This window comes from Neopelma chrysocephalum, unplaced genomic scaffold, assembly GCF_003984885.1.
Source record: "Neopelma chrysocephalum unplaced genomic scaffold, ASM398488v2 Primary Assembly neopelma1_105, whole genome shotgun sequence".
Lineage (NCBI taxonomy): Eukaryota > Metazoa > Chordata > Aves > Passeriformes > Pipridae > Neopelma > Neopelma chrysocephalum.
Genome location: NW_020897769.1, coordinates 231,139 through 255,685, shown reverse-complemented (window position 1 = coordinate 255,685; position 24,547 = coordinate 231,139). Strand labels below are relative to the sequence as shown.

Sequence of the window (24,547 nt, the reverse complement as noted above, 5' to 3'; positions counted from 1 at the left end):
AGAGCAGGGCTGGGGGTTCCATGATGGGGGAGCAGGGACCTGAGGGGTGAAGAGTGGAAAGGGATTCCCAATTCCCTCCTCCCCACCCCTCCCTTTCCCCTTAGTAATGACGCTACACGAGCAGCAGCAATGAGTATCTTCTCTCCAAATATTTACACAGCATAAATACCCACATGGGGAAGGGGAAACTGCTTTGGCCCCAGCTTGGGCACAGAGAGGGTGGCCCCAGCTCCTGTAGTGACCCTGTTGGGGCTGGACTGTTGGTCAGACCACATCACCTATGGGGTTAGACCTTTGCTTTAGTGTCTCCAGCCCCACAGGCTTAGGGAGAAGCAGTGGCTCCAGGGACAGTGGGGACAGACAGATACAGCGAGGCAAGCGAGGGGGCTCCACACACATGGGGCAGGGCAGGGATCTGTTCCCCTACCCACCCCCAGGTCCCTGTGAGCAGCACCCACCCAGCACCAGGGCCGGGCTGCTGCCCCCCTGCCAGCCCTAGGGCGGGTTGCTGAGCTCTTTAATGGCCTGAAGGATCCTCTTCATGTGGCCCACTTTGGTGATCCCAAGGTCCTGCAGGAAGGAGAGAGGTGAGCTGATGTACCTGCAGGGGCAGCCCTGGGCTCTCACTGGCAGGAAAGCCTCAGGGCAGAGACGAGGCTGCCCAGCCCAGCTCCCTCTGCTCTCTTTGCTGGAACATGGTGCTTGCTTGGAGCCCTCTGTCCTCTTACAAGCATGTCCCCATGTCTGGATGCAGGAGAGGGCAGGGTGCTGTTGATCCTGCTTTGGGCAGGCGTTTGGAGCCTTGCAAGCTGGAGGACCAGGGACAGCCCCTCCCCTGCTTCCAGCCCCTGTGTGCAAGCTGTGCAAGCTCAGCCCTGCGTGGCCAGGTGGAGGGTCAGCACCTGCCTTTGCCCCACCACCAGGAGGGATGGGGAGAGGAGGGATGGAGGACACCATGCTCCCCAGGCCTTGGGGTCCCTCAAGGGGCATAAGGGGGTTGTACCTTCAGGTCTCTCCTCTCCAGCAGGATCAACTCTGAGCCCTGGATGTCATGCCGGACAAAAATGTCTCTGTACTCCCCTAAACCGAGCGCTTCCAGCCAAGCTGCCACCTCCTCGGAGCCCCACTTCTCTGCTAGCAAGGGAGGAAAACCACAGAGGTGGCCTGGGGCCTGCGGAGGCAGCCGGACGCAGCAGGGCAGGCAGCCAGCAGCGAGCATCCCCCCTCCCACCCTTGGCTCCTGCAGGGCCAGAGGCTGCAGCAGGCTCAAGCTGGAGAGGTCTCTCCTCTCTGTAGCTTACTTACAGAACATCTGAGCTGCTCCCCCTCGACAAGACCCCCAGCTCTGGGTGAGGGACTTACCCAAAGGGCTGAGCAGTACCACAGCCCCCTTCTCCCCCTTGCAGTGGAGTTACAGGGCTGGGGGGCTCTGCATGTCTGACAGCAGAAAAAGTAAGCTTTAAGGGGCTACGGGTGACAAAGGTGACAGCCCCAGGCAGCCAGGACATGCCCTGTCCCCCTTCCCACAGCATGCCCAGGACAGGAGGCCAAGGGATAGGTCAGCAGAGGGGGATCCCTACCAGTAGGGGCTGCCCCTGTCTCTCCCTGGCACACTGCTGGCTTTACCTGGGAGCGCGCTGTTGGCCTTCTGCTTTTGCAGCTTGTCCTTCTCCTTCCTGGGTTTGGGGATGTTGAGGCGAAGCTTGAAGCTGCCCTTGTTGGCGCTGCCAGCACCTTCCTGCAAGAAGCCAGGCTGAGCGGGGTGCTCCAGCTCTCCGGAGACACCCCCCAGCCCCTGTGCACCCACCTCCTCAGCAGGGTGGGCAATGGGCCCCAGCCAGTGGATGTCCAGCAGCCGCTGCAGCTCCTGGCCCAGCACATTCAGGGGGCCGTGAAGCGCCTCCTCCTCCTGCGGCGAGTCCAGCTGTGGGGGACAGGGACCATCCCCAGCCCTGTTGCCACCCCCGGAGGTACCAGCCGAGGGCACAGGCCCCTCTGTTGGGGGATTTTGGGTGCTACCCAGCCCCTCACTCACCGCCTTCCCCTCCAGGAATGCCCTGGTCTCAGCGTACAGCTCCTTGATGCTCAGCACCACCTCCACAGCCGCATTCCTGCTGAGAAACTGGGGGGCACAGAGGGGTAACCACTGAGCAGCAGAGCTGCTGGGGGGGGTGGGTGAAGGAGGCTGCCTTGCAGTCCCAGCCCCAGCTCACCTCTGAGGTGCCGGCAGCTTTGTTGGAGAGGGCTTCGCTCAGCGCCAGGGAGCTGGCGTTGACTGCGTGAGCCAGCTCCTGCTCCACAGCTTTGTGAGCCTTGGCTGCCTCATGGATCCTGCGGGTGACACGGGCTGGAGCTGTTCAGGCTCCCCTGGGCCAAGCAGGTAATTCTGCGTGGCCACAACACAGCTCTCCCCTCATCCCCGTGCCCACCACATCCCGCTTCCCGCAGTCTGACCTGGCAATGAGGGTCTCGGCGACCCGCGAGACCTGCTGTAAGAGGCTGCTCTCCTCCTCCGTCAGGTACTCCATGGACTGCTGGGAGCTGAGCCGTGGTCGGGCGGCTGCTCGGTAGCTCTCCCCTTTCTGCTTGTCCTCCCAGGACTTGAGGGTGCTTTCAAATGCCTGCAGGGGACAGACATGGCCCCCCTGAGCCTGTCACACCTCTCTGCGGCCCAGCACGGTCCTGCTGTGCACCCCAAGCTCACCCGGTCCCTCGTCAGCATCTGGGCTCGGTTCTTGTGCTGGATCTTGATGACCCCAGGTGGCTGGATCCAGGCCTCTCCATCCACCTGCACGGGGACGCCCTCGTCCCCCCGGATGGTGATCTTCACCACGCGGCACTGTGGGGCGGACAGCCCACGGTTGGCACTGCGGCTGGCTCTGCACCTCCGGCTGAAGAGCCTCCCAGGGCCATGCAAGGGCCAGGCAGGAGCTGAGCCAAGTGGAGCCGCGCTGCCCCAGTCTCCACTGCTGCCCCAAAAGCTTTCTGGCAGCGCTCGGGGTGGTGGCACCCACAAGGTTCCCTGCCCCTACCTGTGCGATGCGATGGTGCTGGAGGTTGATGACCCGTGACACGGCCATCTGGATGCTGCCAAAGACAGCCACCACCTCCAGCTTCTTGTCATCGAAGGATGGAGCCCCAAAGTTCTGTAGAAGACCAGTACAAGTGAGACTTCCAAACAGGGCTCATTCTGGGACCCAGCTTTTTCCCCCATGTGCGCCCAAGGCAGGAAAAACCCCAACCCTGGGTTTTTCCTGGGACTGTGGGAAGGACATCATGCCCCTCCAACCCACCTCAAAGCACTGGCACTCACATTGTCCTCCTTGGTGCCTCCCCAGAAGTTGATGCCCCCAGCATAGCTGGGGATGTTGAGGACAGCGATGCCCTGCAGGCTGGGCAGCGAGATGGGCACCCCGTCACACTGCAAGAGAGGGCTGAGCCTGGGGGGGCCGCTGCAATGCCACCCCCCCTGCCCCATCTCTGCTCCCCTGACCCTGTACCTCCAGCTGCACCCGCTGCTCCAGGTTCTTGTAGGTGCGCTGCAGGAGCTCCTTGGTGCCCAGCACCCCGTACCACATCATGTTCTTGGTGCGGCTGCTGTGGGGTGAAGAGGGACGGGTCAGGGGGCTCTGCGCCCTCCTGGGGACACTGGGCAGAACCACGTTGGGCCACTGGCCCTGCCTCAGTTTCCTCACTTCCTGAGCAGGGGGGCTGCCTGCTCCCAGGAGAGCCAAGCACATGGCACCCAGATGTGGACCCTTCCATGCCAGCACGGCAATGTCCCTCTACCCGGGTGCAGAGTGAGTAAATCCCATCAAGCCCTCACGATTTCACCCTTCCTGGGGTACTTGCAGCCTGCTGCCCACCCACAGGGTGCTCGTCCCAGCACTGGGTGCAGGTGAAAACCTGCTGCAGGCAGGAGTCCCCAGCACAGCAGCACCAAGCCACCCCCATGGCTCCCGGCATCTTGACAGTCCCTCCTGGTGCAGGCACTGGAGAATCAGGGATACAAGTTTTTTCAGGGGGAAATTGGGGGGGGTTCCAGCCAACCTGCACTTCTTGGGGTGCTCATCCCGCTTGTTGTTGAACTCCAGGGAGATCTTCGCATCCAGGCCAATGCCAAAGTAGTTATTCATGACGCATTTCTCCAAGAAGTGGCTGAAAGCAGCAGACAGGGATAGTGGGTTGGGAGGCAACTGCACACTGGCACCACTGGGCTGGTACTGGAGGATGGGGTGTAACATCTGCCAGAGCAGTGGCATGAGCTCCCAGAGGGGCTGGAACCGGGAAGCCTGACCAAAACTAGGAGGGATGGCTGCAGTCCCCTCAGTCCCCATAACAGGACACATGTGGAACACCCAGGACCTGCCTGCACTGGGCAGGGGGGAGCTCCAAGCTCCCAGCATCAGCTACAGATCCCACATCAGGCACAGGTAAGCTTCCCCACCATGGGCACTGCAGGGATGGGAACTGCCTGGCACCAGGGACACCACACTGGTGGGCAGAGGTTGGCCGAGCAGCCACCTCCAAGAGGCAGCGTGGTACCAGCTCTGCTCCCATTCCATGAGGGGAAGCAAGGGTGGGCCAGGGTCCCCGGGGCAGGCAGGAGCCCAGACTCACAGGGTGCTGGGGTCTTCGGGGAACTGCAAGCTGCCAAAGGTGTCTGGCCGGTCCAGGATGATGGAGGAAGATGCAGAGGTCACCGTCACCCGCCGGGAGCCTGACCAGCGGGGAGAGGGAGGAAGCTGCTGCATGGGTGCTCACCCTGAGCCCATAACACAGCTCACCCTCGTGCCCCCACAAAAAAGCACGTGCCCCACTGGCATCTTACTGAGCCTCTCCTCCTCCTTGTTGAGCTCCTCTGAGCTGTCCTTGCTGGCGCCTGCGGTGCCCCGATAGGCTTGGGTCTGCTTGTTCTGCTCATCCACAGCTGGATGCAAACAGGGGCATGACAGGGAGTCTGGGCAGCCCCCTGGCCCCGTGCCCCCTCCCCAGGTCAGCCCTGTGGGCTTGTGCCAGGCAGGGCCCAGGGTGGCAACTCTGCCCCGGGATGGGGATCTCCCTCAACCACACCACGTGTCAGAGAAGAGCTGATGCAGTTCCGAGGGGAAGCCAAGGCATGGGTCCAGCACCAACCCACGGTGGCTCCACAGCCCGTGCCAGGCTGCTGCAGCATCAGAGGAACTGCCAGTCCCCACCACCCCCTCACCTTTCTCCGCCTGCTCGATGATTTGGCGCAGGGCTTTCTTCAGGCTGTTCGCCCGCAGCATGAGCTGCTCCTTGGATTTGAAGATGCGAGGCACGGGGCTGGGGTTGAAGCTGCCGCCTTTCTCCTGGTCCTTGGCATCAGCAGGGGTGGCTTGTGCCATTCCCTCGGGGACCATGATGGCCTGAGCCTCCTCATTCAGCTCCCGCACCAGCGAGTCCAGCTTCTCGTTCAGCATGGCACACTGTGGGACCCCCACCCCGCTCAGCACCCGGCACGAGCTGCTGCCCCCCACCAGTGCTGGGCGCTTCCCTGGGCACCCTGAGTGACTGGGCACCCCCAAGCATCTGGAAACCCCATGCCTGGGCACCCCCAAGCACAGCACACCCCGATACATGCACAGCAAGGGCACAGCTCCCCAGAACAGCCCCCGCCAGCCCCTCCACTCCCCTGGGGCTGTGCCATCAGCTTGCCCCAGCTCTCCAGCTGCCCTGAAACCCACCTTTCTTGCCATCAGCTCAGCCTCCTGCTTGTTCTCTGTTGCCCTCTTGTAAGCCCGGCCTACTTCAGCCACAAAGTCATTGACAGTGCCACAGAGGAACCTGCCGAGGGAAGCAGCAGGAGGTGGAGAGGGCCACAGCATGGCCAGCTGGGTACAGATGCCAGCCAGGGGGACTGCTGGGACAGCACCCCCAACTCCAGAGGGGCAGTGCCAGGATTATCTGCTGGGCACCAGCACAGTTGGTAGCTGCTGGTGGCCAGATGGGACAGCCTGGCTGAGGGGGTGCAGTGCCCACGGGGACATGACCCAGCCCAACAAGAGGGCTCTGGCACCCCATTGACAGCCCCCTCCTTACTTTGCAGAGGAGATCACCACTGAGTGCTTGTCCGACTCCAGGATCTTGGCCAGGTGGAAGGCAACAGAGTCAGCATAATGGGAGATCTGGGCCTGGGGGGGCACAGGGGAGGACAGCTGGAGCCCTGCCATCCTGGCATGTGCCCCACTCAAGGATGGAGCCTTGCCTGGCCAGCCCTGGACTGGGGATGAACAGCCCTTCTTCAGCCTGCTCCCCATCCCCGAGGGCAGCCCTGCCCGTGCTGCTGGGCAGAGGGGATGCTCAGCCACACTAGGAGGGAAACTGAGGCAAGAGGCTGAAGAGGAGGACACAGAAGAGTCCAAAGCAGCTGGCCAGGGGCAGGTCAGATCTACCTCACCCGCTGTCTGCTCCCAACTGCACATGCTGAGACCTGCCAGACTCATTTCATTGCATGCAGCCACCTGACAGTCCCCTCATAGCCTCAATCCCCAGGGACCCCCAGCATGACCTCTCCCTGTGCAATCCCTTTCTGTGTGCCCCCAAACTGGCTGATGGGTTGAACAGAAACCTGCCCTCCAGCCTGCCCTCCCCCATCTCAAGCCCTCAAATGCCAACAGTTCCCACCTGGATGTTGGAGTCCCCATTCTCTTCCTCCTTCAGGGCTGGGGGGGACTGCTTGGGGGCCTCGTAGGTCAGCACACTCCACCTGCCAAGCAGAGATCATGGCTGTCTGCCACCTCCTGGTCCTCCGGCACAGGGACGGGCAGGGAACAGGGACAGGCTGCCTGAGAGGTGCCAAGGCAGGACCGGGGCAGAGGGGTGCGTGTCCCATGCCATGCTTACCGGTCCAGCATCTTGGTGGTGGCCCTTTCCAGCTTCTCCAGGATCTGCAGCAGCTGGGTGTCATCATCACACAGGCTGCCCCAGCCCAGCACCCGCGCCAGGTCATTGCCAGTCCCCAGGGGCAGGACACCCAGCTGGCACTGTGGGAGAGGGAGAGGGTGGAGGGGGGCTTAGAGCAGCCCCCAGGGGCACCTCTGACACCCCCAACCCCACCTTGCCCATCACTCGCAGCACCCTGGGGCACACAGGGAGGTCCCAGCTGGGCTGAGTGCCCAGCGCTGGGGATGGTGCCAGCCTGTGCCGGTGGTGACTCCCACTCACCTGCTTGTGGAGGCCAAGGGCATCGATCTCGGAGAGCACCCAGCCCACACTGCCATCCCCCCCACACACCAGGATCCGGAAGGTAGAGAACTTCTGGAAGAGGCGCAGCCTGGATGGGGAGCAAGGAGAGAGGGGTTGGGGGCTGTGCTGTGTGCCTGCCAGAACCCTGCCAGGGCCACCCCTGAATGCCCAGGCTGGCACTTACCCCAGGTGTGGGCCCCCGTTCATGAGGTCAAAGACTTGGGCCGGGTTGAGGAACTGCTTGAACTTGCGCAGAAACTTGACTCCCTGGTTGTCCCCACTCTTGGAGTTTACAAAGGCCAGGAGAGGGCTGGAGCAGGTCGAGGGGCAGGTGGCTTTCCAAAAACCTGCAGTGAGCCCAAGCATGTGAACCTCGACTCCCCTGTCCCACAGACACCTCAGGAGAGCAGAGGCCATGTGGACACCCTGACTGTGCTGTGCCTGACCTGCGGAGTGCTGGGGCCGGAGGGACAGCGATCAGGGTGCCCAGGGGATGGTGAGGGGCAGAGGGAAGAGGAAGCACCATGCTTTTAAGGAAATGAGACAGGGAACGAAATGTGCCTGAGGCAGAGCAGGACTGATAGCTGGCCCGGAGCCCGCACCCGCCTCAGGCACATCTTGGCCACCCCAGTCCCCGGGCCAGTGCCTGACGGCTGCTTCCCTTGGCAGACCCGGCGATGCTGCAGCAGGGAACGCAACATCCGTCACTGCCACTGGCACCAGCCCCCAGCCACTGCCCTTAGAGCCCACTAGGCTGTGACTAGTAGCCTCAGCACCTCCACCACAGCGGGGGCAACATCCCTGCAGCCCAGCCCCTCCTGGCCTGGGCATCGCTCCATCTCCGCTCCCAGCCGAGCAGAGCAGATCGGCAACGCAGAGCACTGGGGGCTGCTGAGTCAGAGCGTGGGCTGCCGCGGAACAGCCTGCTGCCAGCGGCACCCATGTGCCCGGGTGGGACAGCGGGGCAGGACAAGGGGGGGCTGAGGCCTCGCTGAGCTGCTCCCACAGCAGCAGAGCCCAGGCGGGTGGGCAGCACCCACAGCCATGGCTGGTTGGGCTGCTGGAGAGAGAGAGGGCAGGGACGCTGCCAGGGATCAGCCACCAGCAGCGGAGGCTCTGGAGCCAAGGAGCAGCCGCGTGATGGTTACCCTGACAGCATCCCGATGAGTAACGAGAGGCAGATGAGCCACCGGCTGAGCTGAGTGGTGAAAAGCATTAAAGAACGAAGAAGGAAATATCCGGAGGAGAAGAACAGATTTTGCTCAGCGGAGGCCAGCTGGGCCCCTCGGGAGACGGAGATAGTGGGAGGGGTCCCCCCAGGCTCTGCATGGCTTCTCCCTGCAGTGCCCCATGCCTGGGCAAAGCTGTGCTCTGCACTACCAAAGAACCAGCTGAGGTTCAGACACCGGGAAATAACCCAAGCAAGAACCTCATCCTGCCCTGTTAGATGCTGAATCATTGGGGTGCAACAGCCACACATCAAGGGGGCAGGGCTGGCACCACTGACCCCAGCACGGAGGGACCGTGACTGGAGCCACTGCGAGAGGTGGCCTGGCAGAAGCAACTGAAGCCACATGCAGGCAAGAAGTGCCACCCCAAAGCCCACAGGACACCACTGCAGCCCTGGAGCAGAGCGCAAGGCAACTGTGCCCCACAAAACAGGCACAGTGCCACAAGCCAAAGCCTGCAGAGGAGCTCAGAGAGCTCAGAGCCCTGTCCCAAACAGCTTGTCTTCCCCCCTAGCCCAGCCCTATGCTCTCCATGACTCACCATCCGAATCGATGCTGTTCAAGGCAGTCGGTGGGATGATGGACACTTTGTACTGGCCCAGGGGGCACCTCTTGCCAAATTGCTCCTTGCAGGCACTGTGAACCTGGAGACACAGGGACAGCTGCATCAGCAAAGCTGGGGGACGCAGCACCAAAGTCCCCAGCCTCAGCTTTCCCAGTGATGCACCCCGGAGGGGCAGTGCTGCCTGTGCCGGGAGAGGGGTGGGGACAGGGGTGGGTACATCCTTACGATGGCCTTGCACCAGAGGCAGCGCCAGTCCTGCAGCCTCCGGACGCTGCCGCAGGCGCGGTCGCAGACGGCGCAGCGAGCGCTGACGGGCAGGTTCCCCTCCAGCCACTGGTGGGGCATGGCCACCTGCGGAGAGGGGCAGCCACTAATGGTGTCCTGCGTGCCTCAGGGACAGTGTCAGAGGCCACCCCTTTCCCCAGGCACCACGGAGGAGGTGGGCATGGTATGATGCCCAAGGGCAGGGCAAGGCAGGCCTGGGACCCCTCCCGTGCCCTCTTGTCCCTGCCTGCCTGGCCCCTTGCAGTACGTGGGGCAGGGCAGAGGTGTCCCCAGAAAATGTCTGGGAGAGGCCCCACTTGGAGCACAACAAGGGATCCTGATGCAGGGTGGCAGAGGCATCCCCAAGCCATGTCCTTGCAGAGCCAAGCCCAGAGGCCACACAGTGCAGGGGACAGCAACCGGGGACCTTCCTGCTTCCTGATTTGGTCATAGCAAGACCAGCTCTGCTAGTGGCTCTGTCCTTACAGGATCCCTGACAGGAACTCCCACATGCTTACCCCATCCTCATCCTCGATGATTTCGGTGCCAATGGAAGCCAGCGTTGTCCACTTGCAGTTGTTCGTGGCTCTGACAGCACAGCGCTTGTGTGCCTTGAACTTGCAGACTGCGCAGGGGGGAGCAATGAGGAGCGGGAAAGGTCCCCATGGGATGCACAGCCCTGGCCCCAAACCCCCTCTGCATCTGGGGATGCAGCCAGTGGGCATCACCCTGCACCCCTCCTGCTCTGGGAGGGTGCCCTGCCCCGATCCCGGCCCCTGCCCACCCCCAGCAGGACCCTGGCACTGACCTTCGCAGGAGAGGCCGTGTGAGGTGACCCCCGGTAGGGCTTCTCGGCACACATTGCAGAAGGTGGGGCGGGCGTGGGAGCAGGCGTACCAGTTGTGCATGCCCGAGAAGTGCTCCATGTTGAACTGCGTGGCCTGCTGGGGGGCACAGCCCTGCCCTGTCAGTGCCAGGGACCCTCACCCGGCCCTCCCTCCCTCCTGGCCCCCAGAGTCCCTCCAGCCCGACTCCTGTCCTCCTTGTGGGGCTGTGCCAAGGGCAGCAGCTCTTGCCTGGCAGCCAAAGGCACTCAGAGGGGTACCCACCCGTAGCCCCCTGCCCACGTCACCTCATGGATCTCCCACTTCTGGACAGACTTCAGGGCACTGATCCAATCCTCCATCTCCTTCCTGTTCTCGGCGCACAGGATGAGTTTCCGGAACGGTGTGATCACCTGCAACAGCCACCACCACGTCCTCCCGCGAGGCCACCGCCAGGCCAGACAGCCCCCAGCACAGCCCCCAGCAAACCCCTGGCACACAAGGCCGTGCTACGGGGCACCCAATGGCTCTGGGGGGTGAGGGGGTTCCGCGGTGCCTCCCCACGGGATGCCGAGGTCTCCACGGGGTGCGGTGGGCCCCACACCCCCCTCACCGTGAAACTGTTGTTGATGTTCTTGGTGCTGGTCTCGGCCACGCTGGCATCTGACAGGTCCACCTCGTCAAAGATGAGGGACTGCAAGGGAGAAAGCAGAACCCCAGTCCACCAGGCAGGGATCTCTGTCTCCTCCTGGGTTGGCAGGCTCAGGTCCCCCCGGCTGAGCGTGCTGGAAGTTCCCCCACAGCCTACCTTGGCATCCTTAGCATAATAGAGTGTCCTGCCCCGCAGCTTGAAGTATCGCCTCTTCCACCTCTGGAAAGAGCTCGTCTGCTTCAGCAACAGCCCCTCCTTCACGCTTTTCTGCAGACACCACAATGTCCTGAGCTCCTGTAGCCCCCCAGGACCCCCAGGCCACAACTTTCCCCTGTGACACCAGTCCCTGGGTCCCCAGGAGCACAGATGGGACATTCTGGGGCTCACTCTGTGCTGGATGTAGCAGGGCAAATTACGTCCCCTGCCCACCATCCCCTGGGCACTGGGCACTCCCAGAAGGATGATCTGGAAGGATGCTGCTGGGCATGGCAGGGGTGGCAGATGCAAGACTCCAGTGGTACAGAGCCCCTGCTGCTGACGCTTCCTCCCCATCCCCAGCGCAGTGCCCAGAGAGCCTCAACCTGCTGCAGCCCCCCAGAAGCCAAGGGCAGAGCCAGGGCCAGGAGAGCTCCCTGGGAGGGGACACCAGTGCCCCAGAGACACCAGGACTGCATCTTGGAGGCAGAATTACCCGGGCACTGAAGCCCCAGCCAGGGTGGGGAGCAGACAACTGGGGTGCAGCCAGCCCTGTCCGGCCCCCACAGCCCCTGGAGGGGACAATCTGGGGCTGAGGGCAGCCCGCAGCAGGCAGAGCATCCCCCACAGCACAGCACATCCCTGCAGCCTGGCTGCCTGTCCTCTGCCCTCCCCGAACCGCAGCACCTGCCAATATTTACCCTCCTCGCAGCGGTGTTTACAAGACTCAATTAATTAGTGTTTGCAACGTGGCTACGAGCCTGTGCTGAGTGGGGCGGCAGAGATGCTCTGGCACTGCCTCATCTTTGATTGTATCTTCTTTAAACACCGCCGGCAGCCCCGTTCAGCTGCTCCTCTGCAATTAGCTGCTACAGCGCTTGTATTCGATCCCGTCACACAGTGACAAGCCACATTTAACGGCGAATTAGCGCTGGGCACCGAGGGCAGAGCTAGAGAACCGTGGCCCCGGGGCCCCGCACTCCCGTGCCCAGCCCGTGTGCTGCGAGAGGTGGTACCCAGGCACCCGTCAGCCTGCAAACACACCAGCGCCGGGCCCCATCCTCAATCCACTGCCCCACGGCTCTGAACCAGGCAGTCAGAGCACCAGGAGCAGCAGGAGCCTCCAAAGTCACAAAGAAGCCAAAACCCCACCTGGGGTGCTCCCTGAGCCTCAACTCCCTCAGATCCCTGACCCCTCCTCAAGCTCCCCAGGGCATGCACTGTGATGTTCCCAGCTCTCTCCAGCTTGCAGTTTGAAGCCTTTATTGGTCTCTAATGATGCTTTGCCCCCCAGGACCAGTGCAGAGTTCTGCTGTGGTCGACCACCACGATGCCTACGAGTGTCAGTGCAGGTTCAAACAGCCCCTCACGTCCCCTCCTTGGCTTCTCAGCTGTGAGAATGCAGAGGAGACGGTGAACCCAGAGCTGCCTTGAGCAGCAAGGGGAGCGTGGCCTTCCAGGGTCCAGCTGTGACCCCTAAATACACACAAACCATGCACCCTAGCAGTCCTTGTCCCATGCCAGGAGAGGACAGGCCAGGGTCCTGCCATGGCCAGGTGGGTTCCAGCCACAAATGCCACCTCCACCACACCTGGTTGCACACTCTGGGTGCAGGTGCTGCGTTTGCTGCAGTCGTTGCCATTGCTGCAAAGGACAGGCAGGCAGCGTGTGACAGCAAGGGGTGGCGTGGGGAGCTGTGACAGGGAGGAGCAGGAGAACAGGATGACAAGAAGAAGGAAGAAGAGGCAGGTCCATGACAGTTGCTCAGAGCTATCACACCCAGCTGAGCTGGGTGCTCAGCTCTGCCTGCTTCCAGGACCTTGTGGATGGCAGGATACAGCAAGGACAACTGCCTGGGAGGGCAGCACCTGCCCCTGCAAGGGGGTCAGAGCTGAAACACCCCCAGCAGCAACTCCTGACAGACAGCAGCAACAAGGCATCACCCAGCCCCAAAATGTCACAGTCCTGGCCATTCCAGGGACAGGATGCAGCTGCCCCCACTGTGCCAGCATGGTCTACGGCAGAGCCTGAAATGCAGAGCCCTCCCACCTCCACCACAACACCCATCAGAGCTTTACAACACCCCAAGTGCCACAGCTGGGGGAGTGTGTCTCAGTTTCCACCCTTTGCAGATTAATCCCCAGCATGCCAACACAGGGCAGCAAAGCTGGTGCAGAGAAGCTCAGAGGGCACCTCTCCCCACGCCCACCCTCGGGGGCTGCTTTGGGCAACAAAGCCCAAGCCCTCTGTGCCACCATGCGCAGCACCTTCCTGCACACCCCCTCACACCAGTGCCTGCCCACCCACGCTCCATCACCACTGGTGCTGATGCCAGAGGGTACAGGTTTAGCTGGTGCCAGCATGGGGCAGGCCAGCCAGCCCCCTCCCTGGGGAAAATGAGGCAGGTCCCCTCTCCTAAATGAGCCCTGGAGCCTGGCTGTCCCACGCTGCCTGGGCAGGCACGTGAGTCTGGGGTGCCAGAGGGCTGTTCCAGGCTGTCATTGGGGTGAGCCAGCCACAAACCTAATGTTTTGTCCGTGGGGTGAGCCACCCACAAACCCAAATTTTGTCCGTGGAGTGAGCCACCCACAAACCCAATGTTTTGTCTGTGGGTCTCAGCCAGGAGCACCTACTGGGAGCAGTTCCCAAGTGGCTCCATGGTTTTGGACCCCTGCTTTTGGCACGAGGAACAGGAGGAGACCTGAGAGGCACCTGATGGCCAAGGCCAGCAGCAGGCCCGGCCATGTGTGGGAAGCCACAGTGCAGCAAGCATTGCTAAGTGAGCCTGGCGTTTTCCCTTCACAGAGAGGAAAAGGGTGGGGATGGCAAGGGCAGACGGGGCCATGCCAGGGTGGCATCACCCCTGTCCAGGGCTCATCTCCAGGATCACCACAATAACACAGCTCCCTACAGCAAGTGGCTTTCAGGTACCCCAGAGCTCACTGGAGTCAGAGCTGAGCACACACAGCACAGGCACTTTTTCCTGGAGAGCTTCTGGGGGCACTGGCAGCCCCTGGCCACCGGGCTGGGACCTCTGCACTGGCCACTGCACAGCCGTGACCGTAGTGTGCCACTCACACCTCGAAACAAGACTGAGCCCCTCCACTCACCTAACCATGGCTTTTCTGGCTGCAGAACCCCAGGCAGCGCTGCAGGGAGCCTCAGCAAAGCCAGCACTGGTCCCATACCAGCAACAGAGGTGACAATGCAGTGTGACAACACCCAGAGCCACGTGCAACCTGCCCAACAACCAGCACAAGACCAGCTCCCCTCTACAGGGCTCTGCCCTATCCCAAGGTCCTTCCCTGCTCTCTCCAGCCCAGGGGACTCAGCACCACCTGGGTTGTGCCCAGCACTGGGGGTATCTCAGAGATGCAGGGTGGGGAGGCAAAGGCAAGAATGAAACCATACGGTATCTGCAGACAAACTGCCACCTCCAGCTCAGAGGCAGCTGGAGCAGCAGTGGCAGCAGGGTCTTGGAGAAGACACAGCTAAAAATGGCCCTGTAAGGATGACCAGCCTCCAGTAAAGTGCCCTGCCAGGACTGGGCTGGTCCAGGGGCCATCATGCCGCAGGCTGGCTGTATGCTTGGCATACATTGAAGCACAGCCCAGGTGAGCTCATTGCCCCCTGGGACCACACTCCAGCAGGGCTTCTTCCAGGCCAGGCTGCACCCCAAAATGCCAGCCCTTCCCTCAGCCCTAAGGCAGAGCTCCAGGTTCCTGTTCCACTCTGTCATCCCCCTTCTCCCAGCTCTGCCACCATCGTTCCTGGGAAGATCCCGTTGTGCAGCCAGGTCTGACCTCAGCTGGGGCAGGAGGGTTTTCCTGCTGGGATTGGCTTGGACAGTGAAGCAGCTGCTGGAGAAGAGCCAGGAAGGTTGTTACTCAGGAATGCTGGCACATATGGCTGGTGAGCACCACACTTGCCTGCCCACCCAGTTGGCAGCCCTACACGACTCCTGAAGGAATATGCCTGTCCCTGTGACCACGCAATGCCTCACTGGGGAGGAGGAGAGGGGAGAGAAGATCAATCACCTGCCAACACACCGACCTGCATCGCACCAGCATCATTCCAGGCAGCTGCCCTCCTCCTCCAAATGCAGCAGCCCACCGGGCACAAGCTGGGGTCCAGTTGGGTCAGAGCTGAGCCAGCAGATGCCAGAAGAGCAGAGGAGAGCTAGCAGCCCTCAAACAGCCCAGCAGTGGGGCTGCCAGCAGCTGCTGGGTGCCCCGTGGACTAGAGTCAGTTGGAAACCTTATCAGGCTTTGCAACACAGCAGAGCTCTTCCGGGACCAGGCGGTCAGGGGGCTCGTTGCCCAGGGAGTGCTGTGGCCCAACAGGCTCATCTGCTCCCTGAGGACCCCTGCTGCCATTGCAGGACCACAAATACCCCTTCCCAGTGCTGGGTGGATGCTTGAAAGGAGATTCTGGCAACGGTCCTGACATGCCATTACGTGGTGCCACGAGGCTCAGACCATTGAAAGGGGACAGAGAATTAATGGCGAGGAATGAGGGCAGGAGCACCCAGAAGAAAAGCAATCCCCCCTACACCTCATCCCCCAGCAGCTGCTTTTTAGAAATGAGCTCGTGCTTCCCTATCTACAGCCACATCGGTCCCCAGGCATCCTGCTGGCAGCCATCCCACACCAGCCCACCCCGTGCTGGTTCCCCCCTGCCTCTTGTGCCCCGGTGCTGCCAAGCACAGCCCTCCCACCCTGCCCAGCCACGGACAGGCAAGAGAGACACTTGCATAATGGAAAAAGTGAGCGGGGAGAGAGGGCAGGGCGCTTGAGAAACCTCAAACATCCGGCTGGCGACACTGGGGCTATCTTCACACCCCAGGCACTGGCTCGGTGAGGCCCGATTAATGAGAGCAAGCCCAGCCTCCCTGGTCACAGGCAGTGTTTTCTTGTGTTCAGATGCAATTTCCTATTGTTTCATCTGTGCCCGTTGGCAGACAACATCGAGAACATGGTTCCCTCTTTGTGGCACCCTCCCCTTCAAATATTGACCCACATCACTGAGGACCCCCTGGTTACAACCTCCCCTCCAGGCTGAACAGTCCCAGCTCTCCCAGCCTCTCTCCATACAAGGGATGCTCCAGTCCCCCACCAGTGCCAAGTCTGGACAATGCACTGCCTGGGAGCCAGATGCCACCCTCCTGCTGCAGGAGGGAGCTTTCCAGGTCTGGCCCCAACAGCTCTATCTTGCTTTCCTTGTCTTTTGGCCAGGTTTCAGACCTCAGCAGGCAGCCCTCCCTACAGCCTGGCTCTACAGCACCGCCCCACCAGGCTCCCCACAGCTGCCCCAACAGCTCAACGTCCACAGGCACCACTTGCCCCATCCCTGGGGCACCCTGAGCCTGCAGGATTCCCAGTGCCTCCAGCAAGGATGAGAAGCACCCATTCCTTGGAGTACCACTAACCCCACTGACCTCGCCAAGCCCCCTGGGAGGATGCTGGTGGGTCCCCCAGCCCCACCAAGCAGCTGTGACATTATCCCAAGATGAGGAATTGCGAACATGACTCCCCTTTGCAAACAGCAGACAAGCCATGCCCCTGCCCACCATGGCCATGCACATTGTGCCCACACTGTGGGCAACCCTGGATCCCTGGCATGCACTGTGTCCCTCTCAGTGCCTCCACCTCCCAGCTCTGGTGCCAGCACCCCAGAACCAAGCAGTGCTGCCGGATCCCTCCCCGCCTCCGCTCAGCTGCCAGGACAGCCTGTGCCAAGGCAGTGCTGGGAGCTGAGCACCCCAGCCACACGGGCAGGATGTGCCCCCAACCCCCAGCACCTTAAATGTGTTGGTGCACCCCAGAGTCAGTGTCCCCTCTTTCCCCTCCATGCCCAGCCCTAAAGGTACCAGCGTGGGGGAGCAGCACCGCATCCCCCTCCCGCTCTGCCCTTGCACCCCCCTAGAACCTGGTGCAGGCAACTGGCAGCCCCCAGATGCATTGAGGAGGAAGAGAAGGGGCTGACAGCAAGATCCCATGTGTCCTGGGGCTATGCAGTCTGGCGGGGGCACCTGCACCTGGCAGCTGTCATTGTCACTGAGCACAATGACCTTGCCGCCTCCAAGCCGATGCTGGAACAAAATGCCCTGCAGGGCACCCACAGTTCCAGCCTGGAGGAAGCCAAGCTGGGGGTGGAGTGGGGGGACATGATTGATGGGGAGATATGAGGAGGGGGTGGGGGAATGGGCATTTGGGGCGTGGAGGCACTGGGATTGGGGAGTGGTGATCAGGAAGGATTCGGCGGATCCCAAAATGATCCTCACCTGCTCCTGTCCCAGGGGCTGGACAACAGCCTGGCGTGGGGGAAGCTGCTCACTCCCGTCATCAGGGTCCCCCCTGTCAGTGTGGATGGGCAGTGGAATGGGGGTCCTGACCCCTCCCAGCCCCCTAACATGTCAAGCTCCTATAGACCCCCTCCAGCACTTCACCCACTGCCAACGGCCAAAAAATAGGCCAGTGTGCTCCCTCCCCCTGCCACTAACCCGGTTGTCTCAGGAGCTGCTGCCCTGGCACTGGACTCTCTCTCCCTCATTAACTGTGTGCTCATTAGGTACCTGCCCCTGGGGTGCAGGTAATGGTTCCCTCCCCCCACCCCAGCCCCACACGGGTGACAGGGGTGTGGAGGTGGCTCGGGAAGGTGCCTGCCATGGTACCCACACTGTGGCCGTGGCTGGAGTGATGGGCAGCACGTGTGCTGTGCCAGAGCTGTGAGCCAGGGACAGCCTGACCTATGTGGCAGAGGCAATCTCATCCCAAAATCCTCATCTCCATAGGGAAGGAAGGAGTCCATCCAGCAAGGAGTCAGGCTGGCAAGAGCGGTCCTGCCCATCAGGACCGAGGCAAAGGAATCCTCAGGAAAAACACTGAACCCCAACCCTGAAAACACTTAGGTGGCAGGGGAGGCATACACGGCTCGCCCTCAGCCCCTCCAGCTCCAGCCCTGCCAGCCTCACACTCTCTCTTCCCAGCTCCGCGGGCTGTTAACCCAGACGTGTCCTTTCCGCCTGCCCATCCATCACGCCACCTGCCTCCCCTGGCACGCTGCACAGCATCACCTCCTGCATGGCTAATTGCTCATGCCAGGCAGGATGCAGGCAGGGAGTCGGCAGCTCAGCCTTTCCCCACGCGCAGCCTGTCAGCGGCGAGGCTGAACCTGCTGATGGCAGGGGGGGCTGTGGTGCCTGAGCTGGGGGCTCAGAGCGTGCTCGTGTCCCTGTGCTGCTGCTCTGAGACCCGGGCACAGCCCAGTCATCTGCCCTTTCTCTCAGGTTTCCTAGCGTCGATGGTTCCCTGCAATGTCCCTGTGCCCCACATGGCAAGTGCTGCGTGGCAAATTCCAGTGGCTGCTGCCACCCCTCTGGGAGGGTGCTGAGGGCTCACACATAGCACTAAGCACCCCAGGACCCTGCCCACCGTCCTGGCTTCCCACCGTGCCCCCCACACAGCCCCCTGAACCTGGCACAGCCCATGGCACCCACCTCACAGCCAGGCTGGGCACAGCGGGGGCCAGCCTGCTCCAAAGAAAGGGAAACTGAGGCACATTCCATGAGCATCCAGAGGGACTCGGCGAGAGCCCCCTCAATGCTGCATGCCCCTGAAATGTCTCCTGCCAAGTGGGAAAACTCCACGGTGCCACGTTGGGAGCACACAATTTCCCCACCCCTGGGCAAGAGCCCTTTGCCCCACCTCATGCCAGTGCACCAGGCTTGGCACAACAGCCAATCCAGGGCCAGCGGGAGCCCGTCCCAGCCCCAAGCATCCCCAAGCTGCCACGGGACCCAGCACACCATCCCATCCCCACTGCCTCCCTCCGTGCCCGCAGCACTCAACACCAGAACCCGGGGATACCCCTGTGCTCGGCAACTGCACCCTTCTGCCGCGTTTTCAGAGCTGTCCCCCCCTTCCCCAGGGTAGCGCAGCCACCAAATCCCCATCGAGGGGTGGCTGGCACCAGATGCCGGCTGCGGGGGGACTTCTGGCAGCCCCTGCGCGCCGCCCAGCACTGCAGGCACCACCTTGACTCACTCTGCCACCTCCTGCCCGCAGCCGGAAGGCGGACGCAAAGGGACCGCTCGCCCGGCTCGCCGCCCAGAGCATCCTCCCGGCGTTGTGCCCACATCCTCCCTCCCCAAAACGCCGCCCCCCAAACCTCCTTCTCTCCCCACTTCCCACTCGGCCATTCGGCCCAGGTTATTTCCCCCCGCGCTGCAGGCGGGAGGTGCCCCGGCCATTTCACTGCCCCCGCCTGGGACACCAATGGCCACGCTGCTGCTGCTGCTTGGCTAAAGGCGCTGCGCCCCTTATTTTTGTAGGTCCTACCAAAATAGCTTCCTCTGAGCAAACTGTGACACACACACACCCCAGCTGCTGTCGTGCCAATGGCCGAGAAGCACGAGTGTCACGTCTGACCTCAAAGGTGTCCCCATCCATCCAACAAACCACCACAGGGGGATTGGACCTAGGGAAGACTGGGAATGGGGTCCACAGGGGAGCTGGCACAGCCAAACGAATCTGGGGCACTAGGAAAGATGCAGGTTCCATTTTGCCACCCACCAAGCGCTGCACACGCAGTGCCTGCAGCAGGGTGTGGGATGCCAGGAGCCTATGGAACTGACAGGACCCTAAATCTCAGCCACAGAGCATCCACGGGGCAGAGCCTCCCTGAAAGATTCCTCTTCCTCCAGGGACACGGGGTGGGAGAACACAGGGGGAACCCAGGGGATACGAACACGGGATGAAGGCAGTCCAGATATGGGAAAGACCCTGTTCCTGAATGGTGGGAAAAAATCCGCACTCCACAGCCCCATGGGACCAATACTGACACTACCACTGTGGGGTTTGCACCTTTTCTATGTGCCCTCCTGCAGGGCACAGGGGCCAGAACCCTCCTCGCTCTGGCTGGGTCGTCTGCCAGCAGCAAGTGCCTGGCACTGATTTACACCCTGGAGCAGGGGAACTGCCCTGCCCCACTCTTGGCAGTACCCCACACCCAACCAGCCCCTCACCCCAGGCACCCCACAGCCCTGACCTTGCTCCTCATCTGCCCCGAGGTGGAAACCTTCCGGATGAGCTTGTGGGAACTGTCCTCCTGCTCGCCCTCGCTGTCGGACGACTCCTCACCACCCACCTCGGGTGAGATGGGTGCCAGCTTGTCCGAGTCCAGGGAGGACACCGACTCACGGGTCTTCCTCAAGAACAGGTCCCCAGGCACCAGCTTCTCGGCCATCTTCCCACCCGGTTTGGCTCAGGGCTCTGCAGCCTCCTGTGACAGCCCTGAGAGGACAAGGACACTCAGGAGTGGAGGAAGAGCCCTGAAAGGGGATGCTTGGCCGTTCATCCTCTGGGGCTCAGCCAGCTGGGAGGTGCAATCCTGGAAATCAAAGGAGATGGCGCTTCCTCGCCCAGGAACGCCGCTCAGGGTGGCATCCTTGCAGGCAAAGTTTCCCGTCCTTGCCTTTTTTCGGTGTCCCAACTCTTCCTCAGCCCGCCTGGCACCGCAACGCCGTTCCTGGCTCGGCCGCGGGAGACTGTGGCTGCCCCACGCCCTGGCACTGGTGCAGAGGGGCGCACCCCCTCCCCGCAGCCTGGGATAGCCCCCGTCGTTGCCCAACCCCCGGGTGCTGCTGCGTGGCCGGGGGCTGCGGGCGGTCTCCATGAAAAGCAGCAGCTGCCCCCCGCCATCCACCCGGCTCCAGCAACCGGGAAGGGATGGGAGCACGTCCCGGCCCGCGCGTGGGTCGCCAGCCCCGAGCAGGTGTCTGCGGGCGGGCTGGGATGGAAGGGGGGTGCGGGGTTGCCGCATGCGGGGGAAGCCATCTCCCCACGGCATCCCTGCCGGCCCCGAGGGCTGCGGGGGGACTGGGGGAACACCTACCTGGACGAGCGAACCTGAACGGCTGCAGGGCTGCCGTGCCCGGGCCGGGGGCGGAGGGGGGGTCACCCCACGGCGCCGGGCCGGGCCCCACGCGTCTACCGCGGGCCGGCTCCGCCGCTCCCCCCCCTCCTTCCCCGCGGCTGCCGGCAATCGCGGCGCCGTCTCCCCGCGCAGCAACAAGCGTTGCGGGAAGGGGAGGCAGGAGGGAGCGAGCGCTGTCCTGATGACCACCCCCCTCCTGGGCGCATTCCCCCCTCCAGCCTCGGGGCTGCCGGGGTGCCGGGTGCCCGCCGAGCATCCCGCAGCACGCCCGGGCGGGGGGGGGGGGAAGGCGGAGCGCCCCCCGCTCCGCACACACCTTGCGCGACCCGAGCCGCCGCCGCCGCTGGTGCAAGGTCGCTCTTCCTCCGGCCCCCGCCCGCCGTCCGCAGCCCCCCCTGGCCCCGCCGGGACGTGCCTCCGCAGGCAGCCCCGGCCCTGCCCCTGCCGCAAGCCCCGGCCTGCTCGGCGCGGCGGGCGCTGCTGCGCGGCTCGGGCGGCCCACGCACGGCCCCGAGCATGCGGGCACGGCGGGCACCCGCCGCGCGCATCCGTGTGCGGCACCCGCGCGGGCACGGCGGAGCACGTGCGCGCCCGCCCGCCCACGCGGACGCGGTGCGGGCAACACCCGGCGCGGGCGCGCACGGGCACCGCCGCCACCGCCGCGCACATATGTGTGCGCGCTCCCGCGGGCACACAGGCGCGCACGGCCCCCCCCCCCACCCCCCCCCGGAGTGGGCGCGCACACGCGCTGCCGCCCCGCACATACGTGTTCACATGCCCGCACATGCGGGGGCAGGCGCAGCCCGGGCACGGGCGTGCACGTGAGATGCCACCCTGCACATACGTGTGCACCGCTCACGGGCACGCACCGCCACCGGGCACGTATGTGCTGCGAGGGCCAGCACGTGCACAGGCACCACGGCTGCGCACATGTGTGTGCACCATCCATGCCCAGGCAGGCACGTGCGTGGCTTCCATGCCCGTGTGTGCGGTCACAGGTCACCACATGCCCAAGCCTGGACATGCCAGGCATGGGAAAGCACATGCACCACGTGCACGTGGGCACGGGCGAGCACACACATCACCACTGTGCGTATATTTGTGAGCCCCTCACACGGGTGAGGGCAGGCACAAGGCTGGCACGGGTGGGCACGGACACTGTGGCCACCCTCATCTGTGTGCACGTGCCCACATGTGCACAGGCAGGCAAGGGTGAGCACGTGCACCATTGCCGTGCAACCATATGGGTGTATGGCAACACACGCATGGGCACATACAGGCATGGACGAGCACACGCACGGACACCTCCACACGCTTATACACACACTTGCATGTGCATGGAAACGTGCTGGCAGCGTAGAAAGCCACCCATGTCCTGGGTGCATCCCCAGCAGCGTGGGAAGCAGGATGAGGGAGGGAGTTCTCCCCCTCTGCTCTGGTGAGACCCCCCGGAGTGCTTGGTCCAGCTCTGGGGCCCCCAGCACAAGGAGGATGTGGAGCTGTTGGAGCAGGTTGGAAGGAGACCTCAGAGATGCTCTGAGGGCTGGGACCTATCTACTATGGAGACAGGCTAAGAGAGCTGGGGTTGGTCAGCCTGGAGATGAGAAGGCTCTGGGGAAACCTTAGGGCAGCATTTCAATATATTAAGGGGGCTCCAAAGGAAGAGAGAGTTTTCTCAGGGCCAGTCATGACAGGACAAGGGTCAAAGTGACTGATGGTGGGGTTGGTTGAACAGAAAGAGGAAATCCTTTACCATGAGGGTGGTGAGGCACTGACACTGCCTAGAGAAGCTGTGGCTGGCCCATCCCTGGAAATGTTCAAAGACAGGATGGATGGGGCTTGGAGCATCCCTGGAAGATGCCCACCCCCCTCCCCAGAGCTGTGTTTGCATAGAACATGCTCTGGAGTGTGTGCTGGAGTGCACACACATGCACACACATGTAGGGGTGTGCTGCCAAACACCCCATGGGCAGGGAGAGAGGGTCTGGCATCACTTTCCACCCCACAATGTCTCATGGTCCCCCGCTCTCATCTTACCCACTGCTGCTCTGGGCCCTCATGCTGGCAACCAGGCAGGCCTGGACAAGAGTCCTGCATCCTCCCAAACCACAACCCCCCCCTCTGCTGGGCCATGCCCAGAGGCAGGGAGGGCTCCCTTGTCCCTGCCCGATGCATGGCTTTGTCCTTTGAGCTCCAATGAGCAGCAAGGCAAGGGGGCATACTGTGGGGTTTGGATCTCCATGTTCTGGGACTCCCCATCTCCCACATGGGGCAGGGGTCTCTCACTGAAGCATCACTATCTGCCGTATCCTCATCCTTCCCCACCTCCTGGTCCCTCAGGACGAAGTGTGTGGGATACAGCGGGACAGAGCCAGGACCTGTAAAACGGAGAGATCATAGTGATGGGTAGAGAGACTTCAGGGCCAGGGGCTACCCCACCTTTGTGGGTTCTGTTTTCACCTATGCTATGACGGGCCCACCATCCTGCAGCTCCCCTGGGGTCCCACACAGGGATCCGCAGGACCCCCAATCCCGTGGCCACAATCCAGCACTGAGGACCCCCATACCCAGCAGCCTGGCCGTGCCACCATGCCCTGAGCCCACAGTCCTGCCTGGCAGCAGCAGGACCTGCATGGAGGGGCAAGGGGGTCTCAAATGAGGCTGTGGGGCACAGCCCCGCGCCTGCATGCACCCCCCTCCCCGTGCCTGCGGTTATCTGTGTGCATGGGCTGGGACAAGTGGCCCTGCCCACTCACACTTACGCCCACGTTCACCCACGCATGCGTTTGCTCACCTGCGTGTGCACACCCACCCGTGTGCATGCGTTCACTTATGCATATTGTATATATGGGGACACATTCCTGTGTGTGTGTGCGTGTGTTCACCTGCATGTGCAGTCACTCACCAGTGCTTGTGCTGGGGCTGAGCCCTCCTCTGTGCCCCGCGCACACGCGCTCACACACGTGGCACATGCATGTCTGCTCACATGTGTGCGTGCATTCACCCATGTGTGCGCGCTCAGCTGTGTGTGCTCACAGGCGTGTGCCCACTCGTGTGCCCTGACACGCGTGTGCCCGTGCGCCCCGCGCAGCCGTGTGCTTGCACTCCGCGTGCTTTCAGGCAAGCACCGACGACGCGCTCCCATGTGTGTGCACACACATACCCTGCTGTGCGCTCGCCCACACTCACATTCACACTCACTCTGTGCTCACACTCACGCTCACACCCACACTCACCCTGTGCTCACACTCACACTCATGGTCACACCCGCACTCACCCTGTGCTCACACTCATGCTCACACTCATGCTCACACCCACAATCATGCTCACCCCGTGTTCATGTTCACACTCACACGCCCATGCTCACGCTCACACTCACGCTCACCCCGCACTCACCCTGTGCTCACACTCACGCTCAAACTCATGCTCACACCCACGATCACGCTCACCCCGTGTTCATGCTCACACTCACGCTCACACTCATGCTCACCCCCACGATCACGCTCACCCCGTGTTCACGCTCACTCTCACGCTCACCCGCGCGGGGCTCACGCTGGACCATCCCCGGCGTGCCCGCGCCAGCCCCCGCGCGCGCGCCCGCCGCCGCGCGTGCCCGCGCACACCTGCGCTCCCGCACCCACCTGCGCGCGGGCGCGGGCGCTCGCGCGCTCAC

The 24,547-nt window shown here is 62.8% G+C and overlaps 1 protein-coding gene across 9 annotated transcripts; it reads right to left on the bottom strand.

Moving 5' to 3' along the window:
• Window positions 1-126: 126 nt before the first annotated feature.
• DGKK (diacylglycerol kinase kappa) lies at window positions 127-21,380 on the bottom strand. Of its 9 annotated transcripts, XM_027696175.1 has the most exons (30): window positions 21,191-21,380; window positions 19,987-20,231; window positions 10,900-11,010; window positions 10,705-10,785; window positions 10,400-10,504; window positions 10,076-10,208; window positions 9,786-9,892; window positions 9,229-9,354; window positions 8,980-9,082; window positions 7,394-7,556; window positions 7,189-7,297; window positions 6,868-7,007; window positions 6,649-6,730; window positions 6,064-6,155; window positions 5,709-5,808; window positions 5,210-5,450; window positions 4,832-4,930; window positions 4,621-4,720; window positions 4,051-4,158; window positions 3,501-3,597; window positions 3,314-3,421; window positions 3,033-3,146; window positions 2,705-2,839; window positions 2,455-2,621; window positions 2,214-2,331; window positions 2,036-2,122; window positions 1,808-1,924; window positions 1,627-1,738; window positions 1,004-1,134; window positions 127-570 (listed from the first exon to the last, which is right to left on the bottom strand). In XM_027696175.1, the coding sequence occupies exons 2-30, from the start codon at window positions 20,182-20,184 to the stop codon at window positions 496-498; spliced, it is 3,459 nt and encodes a 1,152-aa protein (XP_027551976.1). In that variant the 5' UTR covers window positions 20,185-20,231; window positions 21,191-21,380; the 3' UTR covers window positions 127-495. The 9 variants fall into 9 exon arrangements, with proteins under 9 accessions (XP_027551976.1, XP_027551969.1, XP_027551970.1 ...); XM_027696168.1 differs by having other exon boundaries at window positions 1,808-2,122; XM_027696169.1 differs by lacking the exon at window positions 21,191-21,380 and adding an exon at window positions 20,833-20,910 and having other exon boundaries at window positions 1,808-2,122.
• Between the last annotated feature and the right edge of the window lie 3,167 nt (window positions 21,381-24,547).